Source organism: Sciurus vulgaris (assembly GCF_902686455.1).
Source record: "Sciurus vulgaris genome assembly, chromosome: 12".
Lineage (NCBI taxonomy): Eukaryota > Metazoa > Chordata > Mammalia > Rodentia > Sciuridae > Sciurus > Sciurus vulgaris.
The window spans coordinates 64,976,952-65,001,948 of NC_136473.1; the positions used below are offsets into that span (position 1 = coordinate 64,976,952).

Consider the following 24,997-nt stretch of genomic DNA (forward strand, 5'->3'; position numbering starts at 1 on the left):
TTCTTTTTCTTTTTTTTTTGGGGGGGGGGGAGGTGGGCACTGGAAATTGAACCCAGAGATGCTATACCACTGAGCAACCTCCTGAGCCCTTTTTATTTTTTGTTTTGAGACAGGGCTTTGCTAAATTGCTGAGGCTGGTCTCAAACTTGCAGTTCTCCTGCCTCAACCTCCTCAGTTGCTAGAATTAATAGGCATGTGCCACCACACCTGGCTTATACTTTATTTTTCTCATCTCCAGGTTGGGTCTTGAAGCCAAAAAAGAAGAAAATCTTGCTGATTGGTATTCTCAGGTGAGTATGCATTCAGTTGATTTTTATGCTTTAAATGTCTCAAAGGTAGCTTTATGTTTAAAGTCCAGGTAAAATGTTAATAATGTATTGTGCCTTTTGTAATACATAGTTTAGTCTTTTACCATGTCATAGTTTTCTAAGCATTGTCACACAAATTATTGAATTGAAAAGTAGCCTGTGTGATTTTTTTTTTTTTTTTTCATAATGAGGTGAGGCAAGTTAATAGCAGAGGCAAGATTGGAATTCATTTCTTTTTATTTTATTTATTTATTTTTTGGGGGTACCGGGGCTTGAACTCAGGGATACTTGACCACTGAGCCATATCCCAGCCTTCTTTTGTATTTTATTTAGAGATAGGGTCTCACTGAGTTGCTTAGCACCTTGCTTTTACTGAGGCTGGCTTTGAACTCAAGATCCTCTTGCCTCAGCCTCCTGAGCTGCTGGAATTACAGGCATGCCCCACCACCCCCTGCTGGAAATCAAGTCTTAAAAGTTTAGAGCATTCTTATATGTTGCTCTTCTCGATTTAAGAAAGTCATACCTTCCACATAAAGAGGATATACAAACAGAGGAACCTCTACATTGAAATTTTTTAAAATATTTATTTTTTTGACAGTGATAAATATTTAAAATTTTTTTTCATACATGTATATAGTGTAATAATGTCTGTCTCAATTTACTGTACTTCCCATCCCCTCCAGCCCCACCTCTCCCCTCACTCCCCTCTGTACAATCCAAAGTTCCTTCATTCTTCCCTACCCACCCCCCACTATGGATCAACATCCACTTATCAGAGAAAATATTTAGTTTTTTGGTTATTTGGGATTGGCTTATTTCACTTGGCATTTTCCTCTCCAGTTCCATCCATTTACCTGCAAATGCCATAATTTCTTTCTTCTTTATGACTGAGTAATATTTCATTGTGTATATGTACCACATTTTCTTTATCCATTCATCTGTTGAAGTTCATCTAGGTTGGTTCCATAGTTTTGCTATTATGAATTGAGCTGCTATAAACATTGATGTTGCTGAGTCACTGTAGTATGCTTATTTTAAGTCCTTTGAGTATAAACCAAGGAGTGGGATAACTGGGACAAATGGTGGTTCTATTCCAAGTTTTCTTAAGAATTCCCATATTGCTTTCCAAAGTGGTTGCACCAATCTGCAGTCCCACCAACAAAGTATGAGTGTACCTTTTTCCCCACATCCTCACCAACACTTACTATTGTTTGTATTTTTGATAGTTGTCATTCTGACTGCAGTGATATGAAATCTTAGAGCAGTTTTGATTTGCATGTCTCTAATTGCAAGAGATGATGAACATTTTTTTATGTTTGTTGATCGATTGTATTTCTTCCGTGAAGTGTCTGTTCAGTTCCTTGGCACATTTATTGATTGGGTCATTTGGTTTTTTGGTGTTAAGTTTTTTAAGTTCTTTATATATCTTGGAGATTTGTGCTCTATCTGAGGTGTGTTCCACATTGAAATTTTAATACTGTATACTCTTGCCACTCATACTAGAATTTTGGTTCAATTTAGGTCTTACAGACTATATTTTTCTCTTAAAAAGGTCATCACAAAGTCAGAAATGATTGAATACTATGATATAAGTGGCTGCTATATTCTTCGTCCCTGGTCATATTCCATTTGGGAATCCATCAAGGACTTTTTTGATGCTGAGATCAAGAAACTTGGTGTTGAAAACTGCTATTTCCCCATATTTGTGTCTCAAGGTGCCTTAGAGAAAGAGAAGACTCATGTTGCTGATTTTGCCCCTGAGGTAAGTTAGCTTGCTTGCTTTATTTTTTGCAGTTTTCTCTCATAAATTCAAAATTATATCAAAGTTCATAAAAAGCAATTTAGAGAAACAAAGTCATTTTTATTTAAAATTATATTTCTACTTTTGTGGCAAGTTGTAATTCTGTATGTCACATCGACTGATTAACTACTTGTACCCTTCCTCACAGTAATAGCAACATTTTTTTTAACTTGCCTTAATTGGTAGTAAGAAAAACTAAAATAGAAAAAAATTCACCTAAGTTTTACTATTGCTCTAAAATGCCATTAAAAATGTATGAAAAATGATTTTATCTCACTAGGTTGCTTGGGTTACAAGATCTGGCAAAACAGAGTTAGCAGAACCAATTGCCATTCGTCCTACTAGTGAAACAGGTGAGAAACAGGCCTTGGAGTGCAGGAGAAAATAGCCTCTAAAGTTAAATCCCAACTTTTGTGATCTTTATAATTCTTTTGATAATGTCAGAACTCCTTATAATTAAGATATAGGGTTTTTAAAAAAAATGCTCATTTTTAAATTTCATGCTGTAATTTTTCAGTACTTCTCAAGGAATCTTATTGAGATAATTTTTATTTTGGAATTGATTATAAAATTGTAAACACCTAATGTCCATGCCATATTTACAAATTTTGTTGCTGTTTAACACATTTAGATTTACATTCAAGAATGGTTTTTAAAGGTTACTAAGTGTTTTTACTTATATCTTTTTTTAGTCTCACAATAATGCTATAAGAAAGGTAGAAATAGCTGTTGGTATCTCCATTTTGCAGGTAACAAAAGGTCTCTGAAAGATTGAGTCATTTTCCTAGAATTAAACACAGTAAATAGGAGTACCACTGAGAATTTTGAGTCTCTTGGTTTATGTCTTTTTAAGTGACTCTTTAAAGTTAAGGATTTTTTTGCTCTTTTTTTGATACTTCTAGCATTACCTTCTACAATACATTATTGAAATTATGGTACGAGCTTTTTTTCATATACCAGACTGGTGGAGTTTTGTTTTGTTTTGTTTTGTTTTGTTTTGTTTTGTTTTACTAATTATAGATCATGGGTAGGCTATGAACTGTGGCAAAAGCTTTCATACTCTTCCAATTCTGTTATGTAACTGTTGAATTCAGTAAGTTATTTAAGTTTCACATCTTTAGAATTGATGTGACATCTACTTTATGAGTTCAGTGTGAGAACTGAACAGGATAATGAATGCAAGAACGTAAGAAAACATGGCATGTACTAGTTTTCCAAAACAAAGCATGAAAACAGACAAATTAATGTTAAATTTAAATCTCATGTGAAGAACAAAGTATAATCAAGTTTAGGTAGATTTATATCCTTGAGTAATTTGCTTTGTAAAATAACAATGCCATTCACTTAACCATTTCAACACTGGGAACACACACAAATACACTTTTAATTCCTATTTTACTGCTGGTTTAACTCATCAGCCTGCAGGAGAAATAAAGTCTTAAATAACCAACTACCTTTTTCCCTCTACATCTTTCAGTAATGTATCCTGCATATGCAAAATGGGTGCAGTCACACAGAGACCTGCCCATCAGGCTCAATCAGTGGTGCAATGTGGTGGTAGGTACACATGCCTTCCTATACTCTCTTGTCATTATTTTAATATTCATTTTACTTAACTTTTGTTTACTCTTAGTTTTATATTCAAAGGATTGGGAGTATGAAAGCATTTTGGAAGTATTTTGGATCACAGTTGAGTTTTGATTGCTCATCATGTAAAATTGTTAATAAAAACTGAAAAGCTTGTAGGTGACCAAACTGTACTCTTACCTCTTCTAGCGTTGGGAGTTCAAGCACCCACAGCCTTTCCTTCGTACTCGTGAATTCCTTTGGCAAGAAGGGCACAGTGCTTTTGCTACCTTCGAAGAAGCAGCAGAAGAGGTATAGAAAGTTGTCTTTTTCATTATTTATGACCCATTTGTTTGTTCAGGCTCTTTTTTATTTTATTACCTAAAATGTATATATTACCTGATAAAAGAGAAATCAAATGAATTGAAGTGAATATAGATTTAAAGAACTGTTTGCTGAAATTTTATTGACAAATGAAATGTGCTATTTTAAATTTTCAGTTGAAAATAGTTTTGGATCTTAATATGTAGAAAACTTTTTAATCCCACAATTGAAATCAATCATCTTCCAGGAGATTTTACTCAGACATTTATGGTCTTTCATATTCCAAATTTACGTACATATTTTAAAGGTATTTAACTTCACACTGCTTTCTCAGATATATTCTTAATAAATCTTACATTGATTTTATTGTTTGAAGTGCTTTTCCCAGCACAATTAGATTTTTTTTGGTACTGGGGTTTGAACTCAGGGGCATTTGACCACTGAGCCACATCCCCAGCCCTTTTGTGTTTTATTTAGAGACAGAGTCTCACTGAGTTGCTTAGCACCTCCCTTTTACTGAGGCTGGATTTGAACTCATGATTCTCCTCCCTCAGCCTCCCATGCTGCTGGGATTACAGGTGTGGGCCACCACGCCTGGCACAATTAGTTTTAAATAGTGTAATTTTACAGATTTATAATGAACATATATACCCTGAATTTGAACACATGTTCTTTTAAATACAGGTCTTGCAGATACTTGAATTATATGCTCGGGTATATGAAGAACTCCTGGCCATTCCTGTTGTAAGAGGAAGAAAGACTGAAAAGGAGAAATTTGCAGGAGGAGACTATACAACTACAATAGAAGCATTTATATCTGCTAGTGGAAGAGCTATTCAGGTATCATACTGTTGTATAGATGACTGTAAGCCCAGTCCATGGGCAGATCCAACAATTTTTCTGCCATAAGAAAAGTAGATCTTTTACAAAATATTTAGTACAGCTACTATGGAAAACATATGGAGTTTCCTTAAAAAAATTGAAAATAGAAGTATCATATGATTTAGTAAATCCCACTCCTAAGTATATATCCAAAGGAAATGAAATCAGTATGTTGAAGAGACATCTGCACTCCCATGATCATTTCATCATTATTCACAAGTAGCCAAGAAATGAAAACAACCTAAGTGTCCATCAACCAATGAATGAATAAAGAAAATGTAGTTCATATACACAGTGGAATACTGTCAGACATAAAATAATGAAATCCTGTCATTTACAATAATATAGATAAAGCCAGAGATCATTGTTATAATGAAATAAACCGGCAAAGAAAGACAGTATCACATGACCTTACTCATATGGAATCTAAAAAAATTGATCTCATAGAAGTTGAGAATAGAATTGTGATTAACAGAGATTGGGGAGATTAGAGGGGTAGGGTAGGATGGGAAAAGATTAATCAGTAGGTACTGAGTTAGGAGTAAGAAGTTCTGGCTTGCTCTTGTACAATAGGGTGACTTTAGATAATAGTAATTTACATTTCAAAAGGATAAAAGGAAGGATTTTGAAGGTTATTACCATAAATGATAAAATCAGGAGGTATGTTTAACCTACTTTATATATTGCATAATGTATACATGTATCAAAATATCACATTGCCTCATTAATATGTATAATTTTTATGTTTTAATGTGCCATTCAAAAATTAAATGAATAAGGCATAGTGGCTCCTGCCTATAGACTGGGTAGGGGGATCTCAATTTTGAGACCAGCCTGGGCAACATAGTGAGACACCATCTCAGAAACAAAAAAAAAGTATGTCATGTGCTTTCTAGGCCATATTATAATTTCAGCACATCTCTCCTATACTTTAAATCTCCATGATCAATCAGTTAAGTCATGATTTGTATCATGAATTAACCAAAGTGTGGACTCCTTTTAAACTGTGTAGGTCAAATTACTCCTATGTTAAAGGCCTGCCCTAAAGCCTAGTCAGTTTTTTTTTGTTTTGTTTTTTTTTTTTTTTTTTTTAATTTTAAAACCTTATATGTAAAAGAGGAGATAAAATAGGTGTAGTGCCATTTTAAAGCATGTGGTCTTATAGTACTCATTTTCAATAAGAGGTTATTAAAAATTAAATCATGTTTGTCTTTTTATTTTAGGGAGCAACATCGCATCATTTAGGCCAGAATTTTTCCAAAATGTGTGAAATCGTTTTTGAAGATCCAAAGACACCAGGAGAGAAGCAATTTGCCTATCAGTGCTCCTGGGGCTTGACAACTCGAACTATTGGTGTTATGATCATGGTTCATGGGGACAACATGGGCTTAGTATTACCACCCCGTGTAGCCTGTGTTCAGGTAAGGAGAATATTTGTTTATCATTCCATTTACAAAATACAAGCCATATTTAGTAAAGGAAATTTGAAAGGGTGACTTTCTGGATGTCATTTGAGTAGATTTTGCTAATAGTAGAATCAGTTTACAACAGAGACCTTAGTGTTGTGTTTATGTTAACTGTGTATTTCATTTACATTGTTTATTCTTTCTACTCTGAATTTTTAAAGGTACCTGTATAAAACTTTTTTAAAAGATTATTTTTGGGGGCTGGAGCTGTGGCTTAGCAGTGGAGGACTTGCCTCAAACGTGAGGCACTGGGTTCAATCCTCAGCACCACATAAAAATAAATAAAATGAAGGTATTATGTCCATCTATAACTAAATATATTTTAAAAAAATTATTTTTGGAAATGATTTAAAATAGGTTAAATGAAATATCATAGGTTAAATGAAAATACCTTTAGTATAGATAAGTGATGTGTAGCTAATTAGTAGGAATTATTAGAAATCACACAAGTTAATTTGTATTAAGATTTATAGTCACTAGTATGGTTTCACTTCTGGATATAATGCAGCATATGGCTTCATTTCTTCTATATGTTCTTTCTTTGTGCTGGATTCTAGGTGGTGGTTATTCCCTGTGGTATTACAAATGCACTTTCTGAAGAAGACAAAGAAGCACTAATTGCAAAATGCAATGATTACCAAAAGCGGTTACGCAGTGTTAACATTCGTGTTAGAGTTGATTTGCGAGATAACTATTCTCCGGGTTGGAAATTTAATCACTGGGAGCTCAAGGTAAATTTCTCAGTTGTATTGTTTACTCCCATACCCTCAATTTACATTTTCTCTACTCTTCGTTTCTTCTTTTATAAAATATTTTCATTACTTTTCTCTATTTTGATAGTTGTGAATTCTTTTCTTCTTCACTTAAACCAAGTGGTAAGCACTGACAGTTCAATTATAATAGTGATACCTAAAGTTTATGTATTTTGTAAACTTAAAATTGTTTGTGTGGCTATTGGGATATAGCCCAGTGGTAGAGCACTTGCCTAGTTTGTGCAAGGCCCTGGGTTTGATTCTCAGTACTGTGAAAAGAAAAAGGTTTTGTGGAAAATATTTTTATTATGTTAGAATAGAAAATGATCTTAAAGTCTTTGGTTATAATTAATAAATCTCATATGGTTGGTATATTAAAATGTTTATGCCAGGAATTCATATAATGTTATTGGAACAGTATGCATATCAGAAGAATAATTCATGGGCATCAGCCAGCTGTCATTGTTATAACTCATAGTAAAATGTCAGAGATGAGTTTCATACTTGAATTTTTGTACCATATTATTTCACATCAGTTTGTTAATTTTTACATTGCTTTAAAAAGCCTAACTCATTTATCATAGTGTCATTAATAGATGATCTATGCTCTTATTTTCATTTTATAAACTTCTGGGATTAAATATTTTTTCTTTTGCTGAGACAGGAAATCTTAATTGGATCTCAAAATTGGAGTCTAGTATATAAGCTGCCAGTTGTGTGTGTACATGTGGTACATACATGTAATCCCAGCAATTCAGGAAGCTGAGGCAGGAGGACCCAGAGTTCAAAGCCAGTTTAGGCAATTTAGCGAGATCTTATCTCAAAACAAAAAGGGCTAGAGTTATAGCTCAGCAGAAAAAAAACAGCAGAATCTCTGGGTTCAGTTTTTAGTAACCCCTCACCCGAAGCACAAAGTAGTGAGAGTGCATCTCTAAGCTTTCAAACCTGGAAACTTGACAGTATTGGGGCTATTCAGTAGTAGTATTTTCTAACATTCCCAAAGTTGTTGATAATTATTTTTTTTTAAAATGGCCCCTAAGATAAATCTTCTGTGCTGAAAAATTGTGTTGCTTCCCTTTTATGTAACGTACTTTCTTTTTATTTATTCTCCTACCTTTAGTGAACACTTTAAAGTAAATATTTTCTCTGTATAATTTCTTTAGTTGCAGTCTTTTTTTCTTATTTAGAAATAGCTGTTATATGATGTCGGTAGCAGCTTCTCTAAACCAATTTATACTTGACTGGGTACCATACATCAAAAAAAGAAACTTATTGTTGCTACTAACTTAATTAAAAAGAAAGAAAGAAAAAAAAAAGTCATCCAGATGCACTTCTGAATCCTTTCTTCCTCCCTTCCTCTCATTCATCCTTCTTCCTAACACTGACTTGACTTTGATCCTTATTACCAGGTTTCCCTGGTGACCCTGTACTGTGTGTGGGAGACATTCTTATCATGAATTGGGTCTACTGTACCTTCCTAGTCTACATTCATTAGAAAGAAAATAAAGCACCTAAGTTCTAAACTTGATGCCTAAGATTTAAAAACAATAGTAAAGTTTTACCAGCTCATGAAAAATATTGATACAGATTGAGCTTCAATTGTACTCAAAAAGTTTCAGATTTTGTAACATTTCAGATATTAAGGTTTTCAGATTAGGGAATTTTAGTAAAGTCTGCAAATATTTCAAAATCTGAAACACTTCTGGTCTCAAGCATTTTCATCAAATAGTGATCACTTACCCTATAACACTATTTGAGTGTACTAAGGATTGAACCAATGTCCTTGTGCATGCTATGCAAGTGCTCTAGCTCTGAACTGCAAACCCCAGTCCACTGATTGCATTTTTTTTTTTTTTTTTTTTTTTTTTTGGTACTGGGGACTGAACTCAGGGCCTTGTGCTTGTATGGCAAGCACTCTACCTACTGAGCTATATCCCTAGCCCACTAATTGCACTTTTTAGTATCATTTTATTTCCATATAATCTAACAATTCCTGTTAAAAGAGGACATTTTGGGGAAATCTAGATCCAAAATCATTTGATAAGCGATTAACCTTGTATAGTATATGATTTACATACATATTATTAGACTCATTCAGATAAATACATGAGGTATAATATGACTTGATTGCTAGACCAGAGCCCATAATTCTTCTTTAACTTCCTCTGGTATTATGAAAATAGAAAGGGGAAAATAATATGAATGAACACCTTTTTTTTTAAATTTAAGTTGAATGATCAAAATAATTTTGTGTTGCCATTGAAAAGAACAAAATATAATTCTTTTATAAGAAAATTTGTGACTACTTAGAAAAAACTACCAATGAAATATTTGGCTCTTCTATTATCTGACTTTAGATTACCTTTTAAACTTTGACTTTTCATTATTATCTTCTTTCTTCTTTACAGATAGTCTTTCTGTTTTTCCACGTCTGCTATTTTTTTCTACCTGGGTTGTGAAATACTTGATCATGAAATAGTCACAAACTTATATAAAGCAAGTAGAGTACAAAGGATCATTTTTTTTCCTCCTTGAGCCATTAGAAAATAAGATTCTAACCCACTGTAGGACATTCTCCTACATGATGCTGTACAACCTACAGAGTCAGTCTGTTAACACTAACATTATCACTATCATCTAATTCTGGAGCCAGGCAGATTTTGTGAGTCATCCCATTAGTATCCTCCATAGGAGTACCAGTAAGCAACTAAATTTTATGTAGAAGTACCTGACATAATATTAAAATCCTAAATTAGTTTTAAAGGATCATTCACTTAAAACAATTTAAAACCAACCGTTTATCAGGAAGATTACGGGTCCCAAAACCTTAAGGGTTTTTACTCCCCCTGAGGTTGTAAACAAGTCTTAAACTTGTTTGTAGTCATTCCTTAAGTTTCTTTACAAAAACCTAGGGGTCTAGGGGAGGGGTTCTCAAAGTGTAGTCCCAAGATGAACAGTCTCAGCATCACTTGGAGGGAGCATGTTAGAAATATTAAGTCTCGTGGAACTAGGGGTGTAGCTCAGCAGTAGTGTACTTGCCTAGGGATCACCAGGTCCTAGGTTTGATTCCCAGCACCAAAAAAAAAAAAAAAAAAAAAAAAAGACATAATATTTCCAGGGCCATCTCCAATCCTACTACAGTAAGAAACTTCTGGAGGTGGGGCCCACCAATCTGGGCTTTAAGGAGCCCTCCAGGTGATTCTAACCCAAGCTACATACAGAGTTCTATCCAGTTAGGATTCCCAACCCGAGCACACCATGGATGAGTTAAGAATGTGCCAGTTTACTGATCCCCTCAGTGCCCTCAGTGACTTGGGGTATCTTTGGCTTCAAGAAGCCTTCACTGTTTATTTCTACTGTGTTTATTTTGTGGACGGGTCCGGGGGGATGGGAAAGCTAATATAATCATGTCCTCTTAATCTCTATTAAGAGCTTCTATAGCTGAGAATCACTCAGGCAATAGGGTTTTTTTCTTATTTATTATTCAAGTAGGTTTCTATAATATCTAAGGAATATTACCTGCCATTTTCTTGTTTGGTTACACTTTTACTCTTTGGATTATTTATGCTTTATAGTAAATAAATCCATGAAATAAATGTATTCAACTGAAGACATGCGTGTGCCATTTTAACTGCCTTTTTTGTTTTATAGGGAGTTCCAATTAGACTTGAAGTTGGGCCACGTGATATGAAGAGCTGCCAGTTTGTAGCTGTCAGACGGGATACTGGAGAAAAGCTGACAGTTGCTGAAAATGAGGCTGAGACTAAACTTCAAGCTATTTTAGAAGACATCCAAGTTAACCTTTTCACAAGGTAAAACCTTAAAATGTCTCTTGTCTTCAAGTCCTGTCCATCCTCAGAGATTGAAAGCCAGAAATTTTGGGTTGCCTCAACTGAAAATAATCATTCCTCTGAACTCCCAGATTACTTAATGCCATTCTCTTTATGTTTTTTTTGTTGTTGTCTTTTTATTTGTATTATAGTTATTTTTCTAAGCATTATCTGTTCCCTACTGAATTTGCAACAAAGGATTGTCTCTTGGAGTAATTTTGGGTTAACATTAGATCTAGGCTTATGTGGCATACAAATGTGAGAGATACTAAGGCATTGACTCTCACCTGCTGGGCACTTGTTGATAACATCTGGGAAGCTTTAATAAATACCAGCACCTGGGCACCTTCCCTGAGATATTAATTTAATTGGTCTAGGAAAGACTTGGCAACTATAGTGTTAATAACTCCCCAGTCGGTTATAATGTAGCCAAGGCTAAGAGTCTCCTGATGGGGTTTGAGGGTGGTGTCAGCATAAGGAGACCTTGTGGGGAAGGGGGCTGACCTATGAAGAGAAGTCTTTTAGAACCATAGATACAAGGCAGTCTGTAATGTGCCAGAAGATTGGTGGCTTTAGTTTGGAACCCTGTTTTCTTTCCTGCCTACCTAAAGCAGAGGGACCACTGTCACTGGGAATAGAGACTTAGTTTGGGGAGAGGTGCTTCCTGCATCTTACTGTTCTCTTTAACCTATTTATTATTCTATCTAATACCTTGTGCCTAACACACATTAGGCCTCAGTAATTATCTGGGGAAGAAAAAACTAATTTTAGCATTGATTTTTGATCATATGTTTTTAGGCAAGTGATTTTGCATCTCTTGGTTTGCTTGTCCTAGAAAATGGGGCTAATAAGAATTATCTTGAGGAATTATTTCTAGAATTTGTTGTTCTCTGGTTTGCATGCACACTCCTGGTTGGAAAACCAGTTCTTTAGTGGCTAATGGGGCATTTTTTCTACTGGCATTTGTTTTTAGTACATTTGTTAATGTAGGTTAACATTTTCCCCATGAAAAGCAATCAGTAAATCCATTTAATTATCAGTTAAAAGGGAAAAGAGCTTTTATACACTTATTTCCCTCTCAAATTGACCCTCTTATATAAAGTTTCTTCACACTTCTAAAGCTCTTTGAGGACAGTCTTTTTCTTACTTATTTTCTGTGGCAATTAAAAAATTAGAACATGATAGGTAGCCAGATACTTAATAAATATTTGCTGGATGAAATTTTTAGTTAAAGGGGTGACATTTTTATGAAAGAAATTCTTATCAAGCTTAAAAAATGACTCTTTTTTAAGGTATCAAATTATATTTTTTTTTTCCCAAAACATCTTACCTGTGTTATCATGGCAATCCTGTATAATAGTTACTAGAGTATAACTTACTAGAGTATTTTTCCAATTTTGTAGAAGAAAAACTAAGACCAGAGAGGTCTAAACCTAGACTCCCACAAGTAGCAAGTGATATCACTAGGAATAGAATGTTAGTTAATGGAAATTTAACAATAATAATAAAATAATGGTCATCGATTGTGTGCTTTCACAGGTTATTGTTCTTTCATTAAATTATGCTTATCTTGTATGTTGTTTAAAACTGTTAAATTTGTAAGAAAAATTACATATTTTCTAAATTTTGGTAGGGCTTCTGAAGACCTTAAAACTCATATGGTTGTGGCTAATACATTGGAAGACTTACAGAAAGTACTGGATTCTGGAAAGGTAAGAGACTTCCAAAATTTTTTTTTTTTTTTTTTTTTTTTTTTTTTTTGTTTGTTTTTATTTTTCCTATAGTGCTGGGGATTGAACCCAGGGCATTGCTCCTGCTAGATAAACATTCTGTCATTGAGCTATACTCCTAACTCTAAGGAGTTTTGAAAATGAGGATATTGTAGTAAATCATATTTTTAAGACTCATTGAGCTAGGTGTGGTGATGCCCACCTGTAATTCCAGCAATTTGGGAGACTGAGGCAAGGAGGATCACAAATTTCAGGCTGGCCTCAACAACTTGGGGAGACCCCCAGCAACTTAGCAAGATCCTCTCTCTCTCAAAAAAAAAAAAAAAAAAAAAGCCAACAACTGGGGATGTAGCTTAATGGTAAAGCAACCCTGGGTTCAATCTGTAGTACAAAAAAAAAAAAAAAGACTCATTAAACTTACATAACTAATGCATGGTAATCCCTTTGTCAAGCCAGTCACATAAATGGTTATTATATATACTATTTTCCACTGGCTTTCCTGAAGTATCATAAACATTGTCATTTTTTAATAACCCTGGTGCACTGATTGTGTAAAACTCAAGCTTGATAAATCTGCCTAAAGAACATTCATTGTATATGAATCATAATGTCTTCATTATTGAAAATTGTCATTTTGTTATTTCAGTTTAATATTAGGTCCTGACATAAGCAGCATTGAACCTTTAGAAATGTAATATACAGATTCCTAAAACAAAGCAAAAAGTTGCTTTCTCAGCGCTCTGACCATACTGGCTCTTAATTGTTTGAACTTTATGAATAATGTGGGGAAATGCTTTGCTCATGTCTGTCTTTTTCAGAATGAGTGGTTATTTCTGGCACCTTAAAAATACATAGGCTTTTCAACTTAGTTACTATTGATGATTTCATTGGTTTTATGTATTATGTATATGCAGATGTTCATAGTGGAAACAATTTTCATAAAGAAGAAATCTTTATTTGCCAAAGTTATGTGTTATTAGAATGAATCACATATGAACTTTAGTATTCTGGTGCATGTGTTTGAATATACAACCAGTCTTGTGTCCTCAGGTTACAGATGAAAAAAACCATGGGCCGTAGTCTAAATGAACTATCCCAAGCTATGCAGACCTCGTGCTAGAAGTCAGATCTCTCTCTGGCTTATTTGATGTACTTTCCTCTTTATCTTTTTCTTTTTTTTTTTTTTTTTTCAATTCATGCTGAGAATATAAAGCAAAGTTTTGTTTTATGGTCATAACCTATTAATAATATCTCTTCTTACATGAGCCAGGAAAATTAATCTCTGGCTCTCAGTTGAAATGAATTCAAAATAGATAATTCCAAAATCCCTTTCAGATCCATGATTCTTCAGTATTTAGCCTTCTATTCTTGATTTATTGACTTTGTAATTTTTTCTTTTTGTACCAGGGATTGAACCCAGGGGTGCTTAAGTTTAACCACTGAGCCACTTCCCCAGCTCTTTTTTTATTTTCTTTTATTTTGAGACAGGGTCTCACTAAGTTGCTGAGTCTGGCTTTGAACTCATGATCCTCCTGCCTCAGCCTTCTGTGCAGCTGGGATTATAGGTGTGCTCCACCATGCCCAGCTTGCCTTGGTAATCTTTTACCTTTCTGGGTTCTGTAATTTTTCATTTGATTCAACTAGCTTACTTCAGTAGAAAGGCAAGGGATTGGCTAACCATCTCCTTCCTTGTATTTTTCCTTTCTTTATAATTTATTCAATTGTTTTCCTTTTGTTCACTTAATTTTTGAATTTATAAATTTCCTTCACTACAGAAATATGACTGTCACTTTTGCATCACCGTCTATTAGAGAAATTGCATAAGAGTTAATAAATCAATAGAGCAAACCAACCATCAGTTAGTTAATCTGTTGATTTCAAAGAAATGAATCTCAGCAGGTGGAATCATATCTTTTATTATAATATTTGATAAATTGTTGCAGAGATTCCAGCTTCTACTCTAAAGTAGAACATAGGGTATTTTAGTTGTATGTTCAAAGAGCACATGGGACCAGAAAGCAAATTTTGTGCCTTGTATACAGCAGTCAGTTCCACCTCCTTTCTCACCTCACATGGGTCAGCCAAGATGGATATCAGCCAACCATCAAGCAACCTTGAGGTCACTGTAAATAAAATTTGTATTTACTAGGAGGGGAAAAGGAAAGAGGGATCTTTGGAACTTGAATGTAGGTGAAAGTTTGATTTTTCTACTCTTCTGTATTGGTACAAATGAAAAAGCAAAACAAAACTATTTTGGTTTCTAGGACTTGATTCTAGTACATTTTTCCAAGAAGAGTATCTTTAATTGAATGAAAAATAAATACTCTTCATTATATGCATGATATATATATCATACATATGTGTGTATATATACGTGTGTATATACACATGCATACATGCACACACACAAATGTTGCCATTCATTACTGATCTTTTTTGCTCATCACTTTGAGTTTTGAATATTGCTATTTCTTAAGTCCTGCATGCTGACTGAGTGTGCCACTGGAGCTCCAGAATATTGCTATTTCTTGTCATTAATATTGTCTTCTAAAAAACTTAAAATATTATTACTGCAAAAGGTAAAAAATATAGAGAAATTATTAAAGTAAGAATTCTGTTAAAAATCTTTTTTGTGGTTGAATAAATAGCCTAAAAATTCATACTTTTTTTTTATATTTATGAATGCCAACCATAAATAACCAGAAATTTGAAGTCTTATCATCTAAACCTTACTTTGAAGGTAGAAAGAATTAAAGCATAGTTTTTACAAAATTATCACTTACGAATCCAAACAAAAATTTACGTGAATTTGTTCATGTGCTGCAACCATTTTAAATTTTAAAAAAATTAATATTTTATAAATACAGACCTTCTCAAGGCTTAGTAATGTTTTTCAAGGAAAAAGAAAACACAACTTTATTTACTATAAAAATTGTTAAAGTTATTAAAATACAGCTATAAATTTTAAATTGAGAAGTAAAAGTTTCAAAGAAACCAAATTAAATTTCCAAAAGACCTCCTTTTAAGTGGTCTCAATATTTTATCATTGCATAAAGTTAGTGACTGATGTTTTCCTCCCTCTTCTGTCTTTTGTCATAAATTTTAAACAATATTATGTGAATGTACCTTTTTCATGGTCTTATTATAAATGTTAATGATTTACAACTTTGAATACAGGGAAGTAATTTTTTGGTTACTCAACTTACATGTCTGTAGGTTTGTTTTTGCTTCAGTTTTCATTGAACAAAGAATTTCTCTATTAAAGCTTCTCTTAATGTTTACATTTTTCCAATCTCTGCCACCTTCCCTTTACCCATTCCTCCTTCTCAGGAGGAATTACCTAGAAATTACCTAGAAATTTATCTCTTAGTTGTCTTAAGACAATGTTATCACAATAACAGTTTATAAACCTTGAGAATTAGACTAACAGACTTCACTGGGTGAACATAAAAGGCTTAGTAAGTAACCTTTTGCTACCCACTGCATAAGTGTTCACCTGAAGATACACTTGTTTTTCTGTAATTTCCTAGTCCCTTGTTACTTTTACTTTATTTAGAGAAGCATTTTGCAACATGTTTAAATCCCAAGTGAAGAGATTTGTGGGAGGAGCTCTTAATTTGTGTGTGTAAGACGTGGCTGGAATTAGTTGATGAAAAGTTAAGAGGAAGCTGGAAACATACTGCTGTTGCCTCTACTGTCTCTTGGGTCTCCCCCTGATAGATCTCTAGATTGCCTTTAGCTGCTTTTAAACTCATATTTCTTGTGTTAATGATGCTCTTACTATCATTAACATTGATCTCCAGGAATTTTTTATAGAACTATTATGTAGTTATTATTGTATGTAAATCTCATTTTGAAGTAGACATGCTATGAAAGATTTCACATTCATAACTGGGAGAAATCTTAATCCCTTTTGTCCTATATCTCAGATGTAGAATACCTGTAAAACTTAATATATAATATAGTTGTATAATATGTAGCAATTATATAAGAATGTATATTATAACATGTTAACTGTTTATATATACATATATAGCTATACATTGTATACATTATATACATATATACATACATATGTATATATGTTTATACATATGTATATACATATGTATATAATGTATATATGTTTCAACCAATTTTGATGCACCTATGCCAAGTTTGTTGAAATATTTGCTGAATTAAAAACTTGGGACTTAATGAGTCCTTGCCTGTCTAGTCATTTGTATTTATTGAAAGAAAACCCAGGGCTAGAGATTTTCAAACAGGTGATGAAGATGAAATCCCAAGTCTCTTGATTCTGCCTGTTATTCTCTATGGTATAATAAAGAAAAATTGAGTGACTGTTTTTCCTCATACAGAATGATTTTTGACTTTCAAAAGCTCTTGGACTTTAAAAATGATTCACATACCCATCACATATTAGGAATATCATGGTATAAAGTGACGCTTGTCTGTTAATTGTCATTGCTACCTCACTTTAAAAATCAGCATTTATTATCTCCCTGTTCCCCTCTTGATAATCATGTTGATATGTAGAACAGGCTATAGTCCAGATTTGAAATAGACATAGAACTGGAGCATTCTACATTGCAGCCAGTTTATTGGGACATTTTAATGTGTTGCAAAGGCATTTTTGGTCTATGAGTGTGAATTTTTAATACAGAAACATTCTTTCATATCTCTTACCTCTGAGCAAAGTTTCTAGCATATTTGTAGCAAAGATGCCATGGCCTGAACAGACCTGGGAGATCTTTTTGCTTATAAGTTATGTAGAGAATTCAAATCTTCCTTTCATAGAATGAGTTATAAGTAGTGACTACTTTTTCTTTTCCTATTAGATTGCTCAGATTCCGTTCTGTGGGGAAATTGACTGTGAAGACTGGATCAAAAAGATCACTGCCAGGTAGATAACCAATGCCACTTGTGAGGTGCTGCACTGGAAAGGAATGGCAGTATATAGCATAAAATGAATGACATTCTCGTGTGTTTTTTAATTTCAGGGATCAGGATCTGGAACCTGGTGCTCCCTCCATGGGAGCTAAAAGCCTTTGTATCCCTTTCAAACCACTCTGTGAGCTGCAGCCTGGAGCCAAATGCGTCTGTGGCAAGAACCTTGCCAAGTTCTACACCTTGTTTGGTCGGAGTTACTAAAGGAGTTACTAAAACCCTTACTCCAATCCTCCTCGCTTTTTAAAAAATTGATACTAATATCTTCTCAGATACAGTTTTATGATTTTTTAAAAACAAAGTTGTAAAGGGAGGTCAAAGAGACAAACAACTATTCTTATGCTTAAATTAGCAGTGGAAAAAAGGACTTTTCTGTAAACAACCCCAGTAATAAATATCATGAACTAATACTGTTTTATGTATTCATTTGTTTCTGAAATACCTGAATTATGTACTACTACAAGGGAATTCCTACCAAGAGTTCATTGAAAGTTAGGTGGTAGTGATCTAAGCATCCCTCAGGATGTTGCCAACTTTAAACTACCAATTGTCTATCTTGGAGGACTTCCCTTCCATAATCCCTAATACTGAATATAAAATTGTCCTGAACCTTCCTGTTTAAAAAATAAAACAAATCACAAATTGAAAAAATAATAAAGTTTTCCCTTGAGCTTCTCTCTTCCTCTAGTTGCTATTGGGTCTTCAAAAAAGTCCTAATTAATAACCTCATCACTTCTACTTCACTGCACTTTTCTGCCCCCTCTGAGCTCTAGACCTATACCAACTACATACTGAGTCCTCTTGTATGTTTATCAGCATATTAGGACAACATGTCCTCAAATCTCATTACTCTTCACTCCCAGATCTCTTCTTTCTATAATATTTCCTGCCTAGAAGTTTAGCACTGCCAAAATATACCTTATAACTCAAACCAGAAATCTCGAGTCGTCCTAGGCAGCCCCTCTAGTGTGCTGTCATCCATATTCATTTGGCCAGCAAAATAGCTATTACTAGTGTCTTTTAGGTCTTCCCCTCACATAGATCAAATGGCCTCCTGTCTCATCTCCAGATTTTGTCTCCACATATCCACAGGAGCTTTTTTGTTTTCTTGGTTTTTTCCTTATCATACAGTTTATTGAGATGTCTTTCTTCCCCTTGAAATCTTTTTGTTGCAAACACTTTTTAGCCTTTTCTGGCTCATATTACCTCTCTAGTGTCCTCTTCAATCCAGCAAAGTTCTGTGCTACCTAACCATTTGGGATTTCTTGTAAATGGTGTGCTATTTCCTGCCTGTGTCCCTTTGCCTGGAAAGACTTTCCTATCTCATTTCTAGTTTACTTGGTAAATTTCTTATTTCAGGACCCAGGGCTCCGTTCCAATATGCTTTTCACTTGGTAGTATAAATATACCAGTAAAGAGAAAAAGGCTTCAACAAAGACTTGAATTCTGATCTATGCTTTCAGGGATAATAATTTCAATACAAATAGAGGAGGATGGATAATACTAGCAGAGGGAATGAGGTACAAAGGGAGGAAAGTACATGCTATGTATGAAAACAGGAATTGTTCCAATGTTGATTAGGAAATTACAGTCGAAAGACTAAATATAGCTTGCTTACAGGACCAAGGTTTTGCGTATATGTATTCATACCTATCTACTTTAATGAGGTCAGCTGAAATAGACACATTTTTGTATTCTGAACCAAATTTCTTGATTCATGAAAATTCAGAATGTTTTGTCTTACTCTTACCTTTATTAGCAATATAAACTACTTGTTTTCTTCTGTATAAAAAAGGGGGGAAGTCACACCTATTTCAGAGTTACTCTGTTTCATGAAGTATTTAAAACATAAATAAATAATAGCTATTGTTATGACAGTTTACAGGGTCAACTGGAAGTTGCTCCTAAGATACAGCTCTAGTCATAGGAGTTACTTTATCTTCCAGTTTCTTGTTTTTTCCTGTTTTTGAGACAGTGTCTCCTGTGTGTTCCCCCGGCTGGTCTCCCATCTGGGCTCAAGACATCCTCCTGCCTCAGCCTCCAGAGTAGCTGGGACAACATGCACATGCCACTCTGCCAGGCTTATTTTTCTACAAACCAACATACATGCTTTTAAGAGAAAAAAATGGTTTTTAGCTGATTTATGACAAATATCTGAAAAGTAGGTCACAGACTAATGACCACACATTTTGTCCTATAGCTCCTGGTCATTTTGGAGAAGGTGGCCATCTCTGGTACAAGGATAAATTCCCAGGCTATATTGTTGAAGCTTCAGATGACTATGATTAATTGAAGAAAAGTTTGAAGTTGACTGCTTTAAAAGAATTCACTGTTTAAAGGAACTCTAAGTAATTATATTAAGGAATTCTCCTAAAGTGTAACTGATAAGTTGAGTTTTTTCTTACATTGAGATTCAGCTAAAATATCAGTTTGATTAAATTCTGTATCTTTAGAGAATGAGCTTTTCAAGAGGGTGCTTGAACAATATCCTTTAAGAGATACTTTGTAAAATGATGTAGTATTTGCATATAACCTACAACTTTAGATTACATACAATACCTAAGAAAATGCTATGCAGATAGTTGATATATTGTTTAGGGAATAATAAGAATAAAAGCTATGTAAGTCCCATACATGTGCAGTTTTTAAAAAATTATTTTTGACCTGCAGTTGGCTGAATATACAGATGCAGAACCTGTGGAGGTTGGAAGCCAGTGACAAAAATAACAGTCACAGAATTGTGAGAGTGAGTTTTAAAATTGTTTTTCATTATGCCAGTAGATGACATGAAGGCTTTATGAGAACTAGTCAATGACAACAACTCATGTAGCCTGCCAATGGAGAGGATTTGAGTCCTGAGGTCAGCAGCAACAGACTATGTCATAAAACAAGCAAGGACAGGGACTCGAAAGATCACCCTTTACTCAGGTTATTAACATTGGTCATCTGTGATATAACCATGGTGTTCAGTGGTAGCTATAAACATCAAGAACTGGGAAGACAGCTACTACTACCCTATGGTTTTCAAACAGCTTTGGTCCTTAGCTTGTCACTTTTACTATGTTTAGAAAATGCTAGTCATTTATTTTTTAAATAAATTCGAGTGCCTGTACATTGCCAGAGGATCTAGTAGTAAAACTAAACATTTTTTTTTTTCCTTTTCTTGGCTGTATCTCCTTAAGCAGTTCTATTTGAGATATAAAATCAGTTAATCAGTAGTAGAAAAGGAGATGGGGCAATGAATTGGTCTGAGACCCTCACTAAAACATCGTGAGATCATTATGAGTCATCTTTGTGTAGTCAAGATCAGTACTTGGAAAAAATTAAACCCTATTCTGCCCCGTCATTGAGCTTAATGTAGCAAATACAAACACATTTTATGTGTGGCTCAGTATGCAATATTAATTTACTGGAAAGTTCAAGTTTGGAACGTCAATGGTACTGAAATGATACAAAACATTTTATTAAATCCTGTAATGGGGACATTTCAAAATATATTTAAAGTATGTCACCAAAACCCCATTTCATAGTGAAGAAATAACTTGAAGGAAGAGCTTGGGAAATATAGAAGCCAGTGATGATGGAGCTAATATCATGGATAAATAAGTAATTTTGTTGTTGTTGGTGGTGGTGGTACTGGGGATTGAACCCAGGGGCTCTCAACCACTGAGCTACAATCCTAGCCCTTCTTATATATTTTATTTAGAGACAGGGTCTCACTGAGTTGCTTAGGGCTTCATTTAATTTCCAAGGCTGGCTTTGAACTTGCACTCCTGCCTCAGTCTCCCGAGCTGCTGGGATTGCAGGCGTGCACCACTTCGCCTAGCCATTGTACAGTACTTCCCTCATTCTCTCTCCTAGACAGTTGTACCTTTTTCTCCTCAAATGTCCAGTGCTCCCCCTTTGACTCAGTTGATCATGCTGATCTGTCTGAGAAGACAGACGTGATGGCAGTAGAACCTCTGACCCTCAAGTCTTTGACTGATTGGACAAGACCCACCACATTAGCGAGGGTCCTCTGCCTCACTTGTTTGTGGGTTCCAATGATAATCTCATCCAGAAACTCCCTCGCAGACACATCCATAATGTCTTGGATGTCAGTGATCAATGGCCAGTCAAGGCGACACATTAAAGTAACCATTAAAATCAAACTTTAAACGATTGAGAGTACACAGGCTACCCAAAACAGTAGAAGCCACTTCTATTTTAGGTATTCAGAAACTGGCAAACGTTTAAGGGCTATAGATATCCTGACAGGTGGTAAGATTTTAAAAAAACAAACAAAAACTTCCTTTCATCAATTAAATCATAATTGGTCTTACTTCCTGGAACTATCCAGGATTATATTTTTAGCATCCAGTTTAAAAGCACTTTATCTATGGTCTATGGAATGTAGCTCAGTGGTAGAGCATTTGCCTAGCATGCATGAGGCCCCTGGTTCAATCCCCAGCACTGCAAAAATGTGAGGACTTAAAAGCACTTTTACCTTTCATGATCATGAAGAGTGTTTTTCTTGTCCTATTTATGAAGAATGTTTGGAAGCAGGAAGTGCTCATTTGTTCCCTCGTTGGTGGGCAAAGCAGTAGAAAAATCATCCTCACTTCCCCTTTGACTTTCACTTACTGCTCTGATTTCTGGATTAGCAACCCCTTGAATAGTCCCTGTTCCACACAGTAGAGTAGATGACATTCAAAACTGTCAGGTAGACAAGACATGGTTGTTGCTGTCAAATGTCTTGCCTCACCACATCCATAACTGCTCCAATACAGCGGAAGGAACTGGAAAAGCCACAGCTGCAATGAGCTTCTTCCTGATTGAAAGACGCAGAAGGTCTGTAATTACACAAACAAAACAATCTGAAGCCAGTGTCTTCCACTTCCATAAACCCCTGCTCACGTGACATCTCTTGCTTAATTGCCCTTTAAACTGTTTTATGACTTTATAGCAGCCTATAAAAGGTGATTTCTAAATATGACAAGTGCTGAAAGGCTGAATGGGAGAGTTACCCAGGAGTTATAATCACCAAATCTATCGCTGCTGCCCTGCGAGTTCAGCTTTCCCAAGAAAAGGAGAGGAACCGCCAGAGCATTGAGCCACCATGGGGCGATACTCTGGAAGAAGCTTCCGTTTAATCCTCATGTGCGTGGTCAGCATCCTCCTTTTTGTGATGGAACTAGTGATCGCCCACGTTGGCAACTCCCTCTCCTTAGCCTCCGATGCCTTTGCTGTTCTTTCCCATCTTTTGTCCATGATCATAGGACTGTTCGGCGTCAGGGCCAGCAGTATAAAACAGCACAGGAAGAGCACTTACGGCTTTCTTCGCGCGGATGTTGTGGGAGCATTTGGAAACACCATTTTTGCTGTGGCGCTGATGTTCAGCATCCTGGTCGAAGCCATCAAAAGGTATATCACTCCCCAGAAGACAGAGGAGCCCCTGCTGGTTCTTAGTGCTGGAGTTATTGGACTGTTCTTCAATGTTCTTAACTATGTCATCTTCTTGGACTGCTGTTACTGTGCAGGACGCAGACCCCAGGGAGACACTGAAACAGGTAAATAGCTCCTCAGGTGGTGGTAACAGATTTGCAGGGAGTCGTGGCAAGTACTGTCTTCGAGGGGCCTCAATGGCGCTGTTTGGAAAGGCCCTAGTCCTTGGGTGGTTCTCTTGTCCCTGTGATTTTACAATAGGTCTTTCTCAGAAAAGCTTCTAGCAGCCTGGAGTTCCTTGTGCCTGGAGTGGCAGCAGGCCAATTTCATGTGTGTGGACAGGGGAGGGTCTTCTTCAGTTTTACTCACAGAGTGGAAAGTTAAGTTCAGACAGTTGGAGAGGGAGTGAATGCCACAGAGAGAGCAATTTGAAAGAGAGTGGATGTAGTGGTGAAAACGGTCTCCCTGAAGTGACTCATTTTTGTTTATCCAGATGTGACATGGTTGTGTTTGAATTTAAAAATAATGTTCTAATATCTCTATAAAATATGTTCAAAAAATGCTGGACTGCAAAACCAGCTCATGAAGACTGAAGCATCAGGCAATTGGCTAGGTTGATGAATGCTTAAGAATATATTCAAGGAATGTTACATAAAGTGGGGAGAAAAACAAATGAAAAGAAGATGATCTAGTAAATTTAAGTCTTTTCTGAATGGAAATATTTGTACTTATTTATTGTATGCATCTGTTCTCTTTGAGAAAAAGGGAAATGATTCACCCATAAATCTTTAAGAGGGACTTAAGGGTGGACACTAAACTTATTGGGTCTTTTTATACAAAATTAAATTAAATCTTGGACTAGAACAATAAATCTAAAAGTGATTCTTTATAACATGGACCTGACTTCTTTAATTTATTGCCACAAAAGGAATTTAAAAAAAATTGTACATAAGATATGTGTATATCTATATGCAACTATATATTTTAGAAATGTTCTTGCAGAAGAGAAATCTCCAGTGCTTCTTTTAGGAGTTCTAGAGTGCCAACAGATTTTCAAATTATTAGGTTCAAATCACGGTTTTGGCATAAAGCAGTGGTCAAATTACTTTAGCCTACTCCCCACCTGCAATTTGGAAGGAATGAGAGCTAAATGAAATGCTAAGTATTTAGCACTTATTGGACACTTGATAAATATTAATTATTTAAAAAACATAATGTAAGTCATTAAATTGTGTGATAATTCAGTACCATTTCATTCTAATTGTTCATCTGTCCTGTAAGAAATTTCAAGTTTTTCCTTATTCAACACTGATCAGTTTTCTGTCACTAGTTGAAGCATTAAATAACTGAGTCTGGTGGGGGAGCTCACAGTCTAAGTTTGCATTTATTTGTTTGTTTGTTTATTGTAGAACTAGAGATTGAACCCAGAGCCATGTATCTGCTAGGCAAGTATTGTACCACTGGTCTACATCTCCAGCCATTTTTATTTTTTATTCTGAGATAGGGTCTCACTAAGTTGTCAAGGCTGATCTTGAATTTATGATCCTCCTGCCTCAGCTTCCCAAGTAGCTAGGATTATAGGCACGTATCACCATGCCTGGCTGTTTGCATTCTTTATTGTTTTCCTCCTGTCTTTGATACCATTATGTATTATGTCAGTTGGATTCAGTCCTTTACAGTATATCTGTTTCAATTTCCCTAATTGGTAGAATGTATATTAGAAGTAAATCTATATGCTAACTTTAAAGAGGAACAACTAAGAATCTAGAGTCTAGATCTTTATTCAGTTTAATGAATCGCTTAATTAGGGCGTCTTCTTTTGTAACAGACAACTATTGGCTAAACTGAGCCCCTATGTCTTGGTTACATCAGTTATCATATGAAAAATATGACTTGAGGTTCCAGATCAGAACATTCACATATTTAATCTAATCTAATCTAATCTAATTAATCTAATACATATGTAT

General features: G+C 35.0%; 2 protein-coding genes across 2 annotated transcripts in view; both read left to right on the forward strand.

Annotated features, from left to right (window-relative positions):
• EPRS1 (glutamyl-prolyl-tRNA synthetase 1) overlaps positions 1 to 18,014 on the forward strand; it is a 71,624-nt gene extending 53,610 nt beyond the window's left edge. Inside the window, exons 21-32 of the mRNA XM_079108116.1 lie at positions 239 to 290; positions 1,861 to 2,070; positions 2,390 to 2,462; positions 3,587 to 3,666; positions 3,886 to 3,987; positions 4,684 to 4,839; positions 6,105 to 6,302; positions 6,905 to 7,078; positions 10,751 to 10,911; positions 12,563 to 12,641; positions 17,498 to 17,562; positions 17,660 to 18,014. Coding sequence (XP_078964242.1) covers positions 239 to 290; positions 1,861 to 2,070; positions 2,390 to 2,462; positions 3,587 to 3,666; positions 3,886 to 3,987; positions 4,684 to 4,839; positions 6,105 to 6,302; positions 6,905 to 7,078; positions 10,751 to 10,911; positions 12,563 to 12,641; positions 17,498 to 17,562; positions 17,660 to 17,810 — 1,501 coding nt within the window. The 3' untranslated portion in view covers positions 17,811 to 18,014. The remainder of the gene's footprint in view (positions 1 to 238; positions 291 to 1,860; positions 2,071 to 2,389; positions 2,463 to 3,586; positions 3,667 to 3,885; positions 3,988 to 4,683; positions 4,840 to 6,104; positions 6,303 to 6,904; positions 7,079 to 10,750; positions 10,912 to 12,562; positions 12,642 to 17,497; positions 17,563 to 17,659) is intronic.
• Positions 18,015 to 22,650: 4,636 nt separating this feature from the next.
• Positions 22,651 to 24,997, forward strand: part of SLC30A10 (solute carrier family 30 member 10) — a 48,173-nt gene continuing 45,826 nt past the window's right edge. Inside the window, exon 1 of the mRNA XM_079107830.1 lies at positions 22,651 to 23,155. Coding sequence (XP_078963956.1) covers positions 22,705 to 23,155 — 451 coding nt within the window. The 5' untranslated portion in view covers positions 22,651 to 22,704. The remainder of the gene's footprint in view (positions 23,156 to 24,997) is intronic.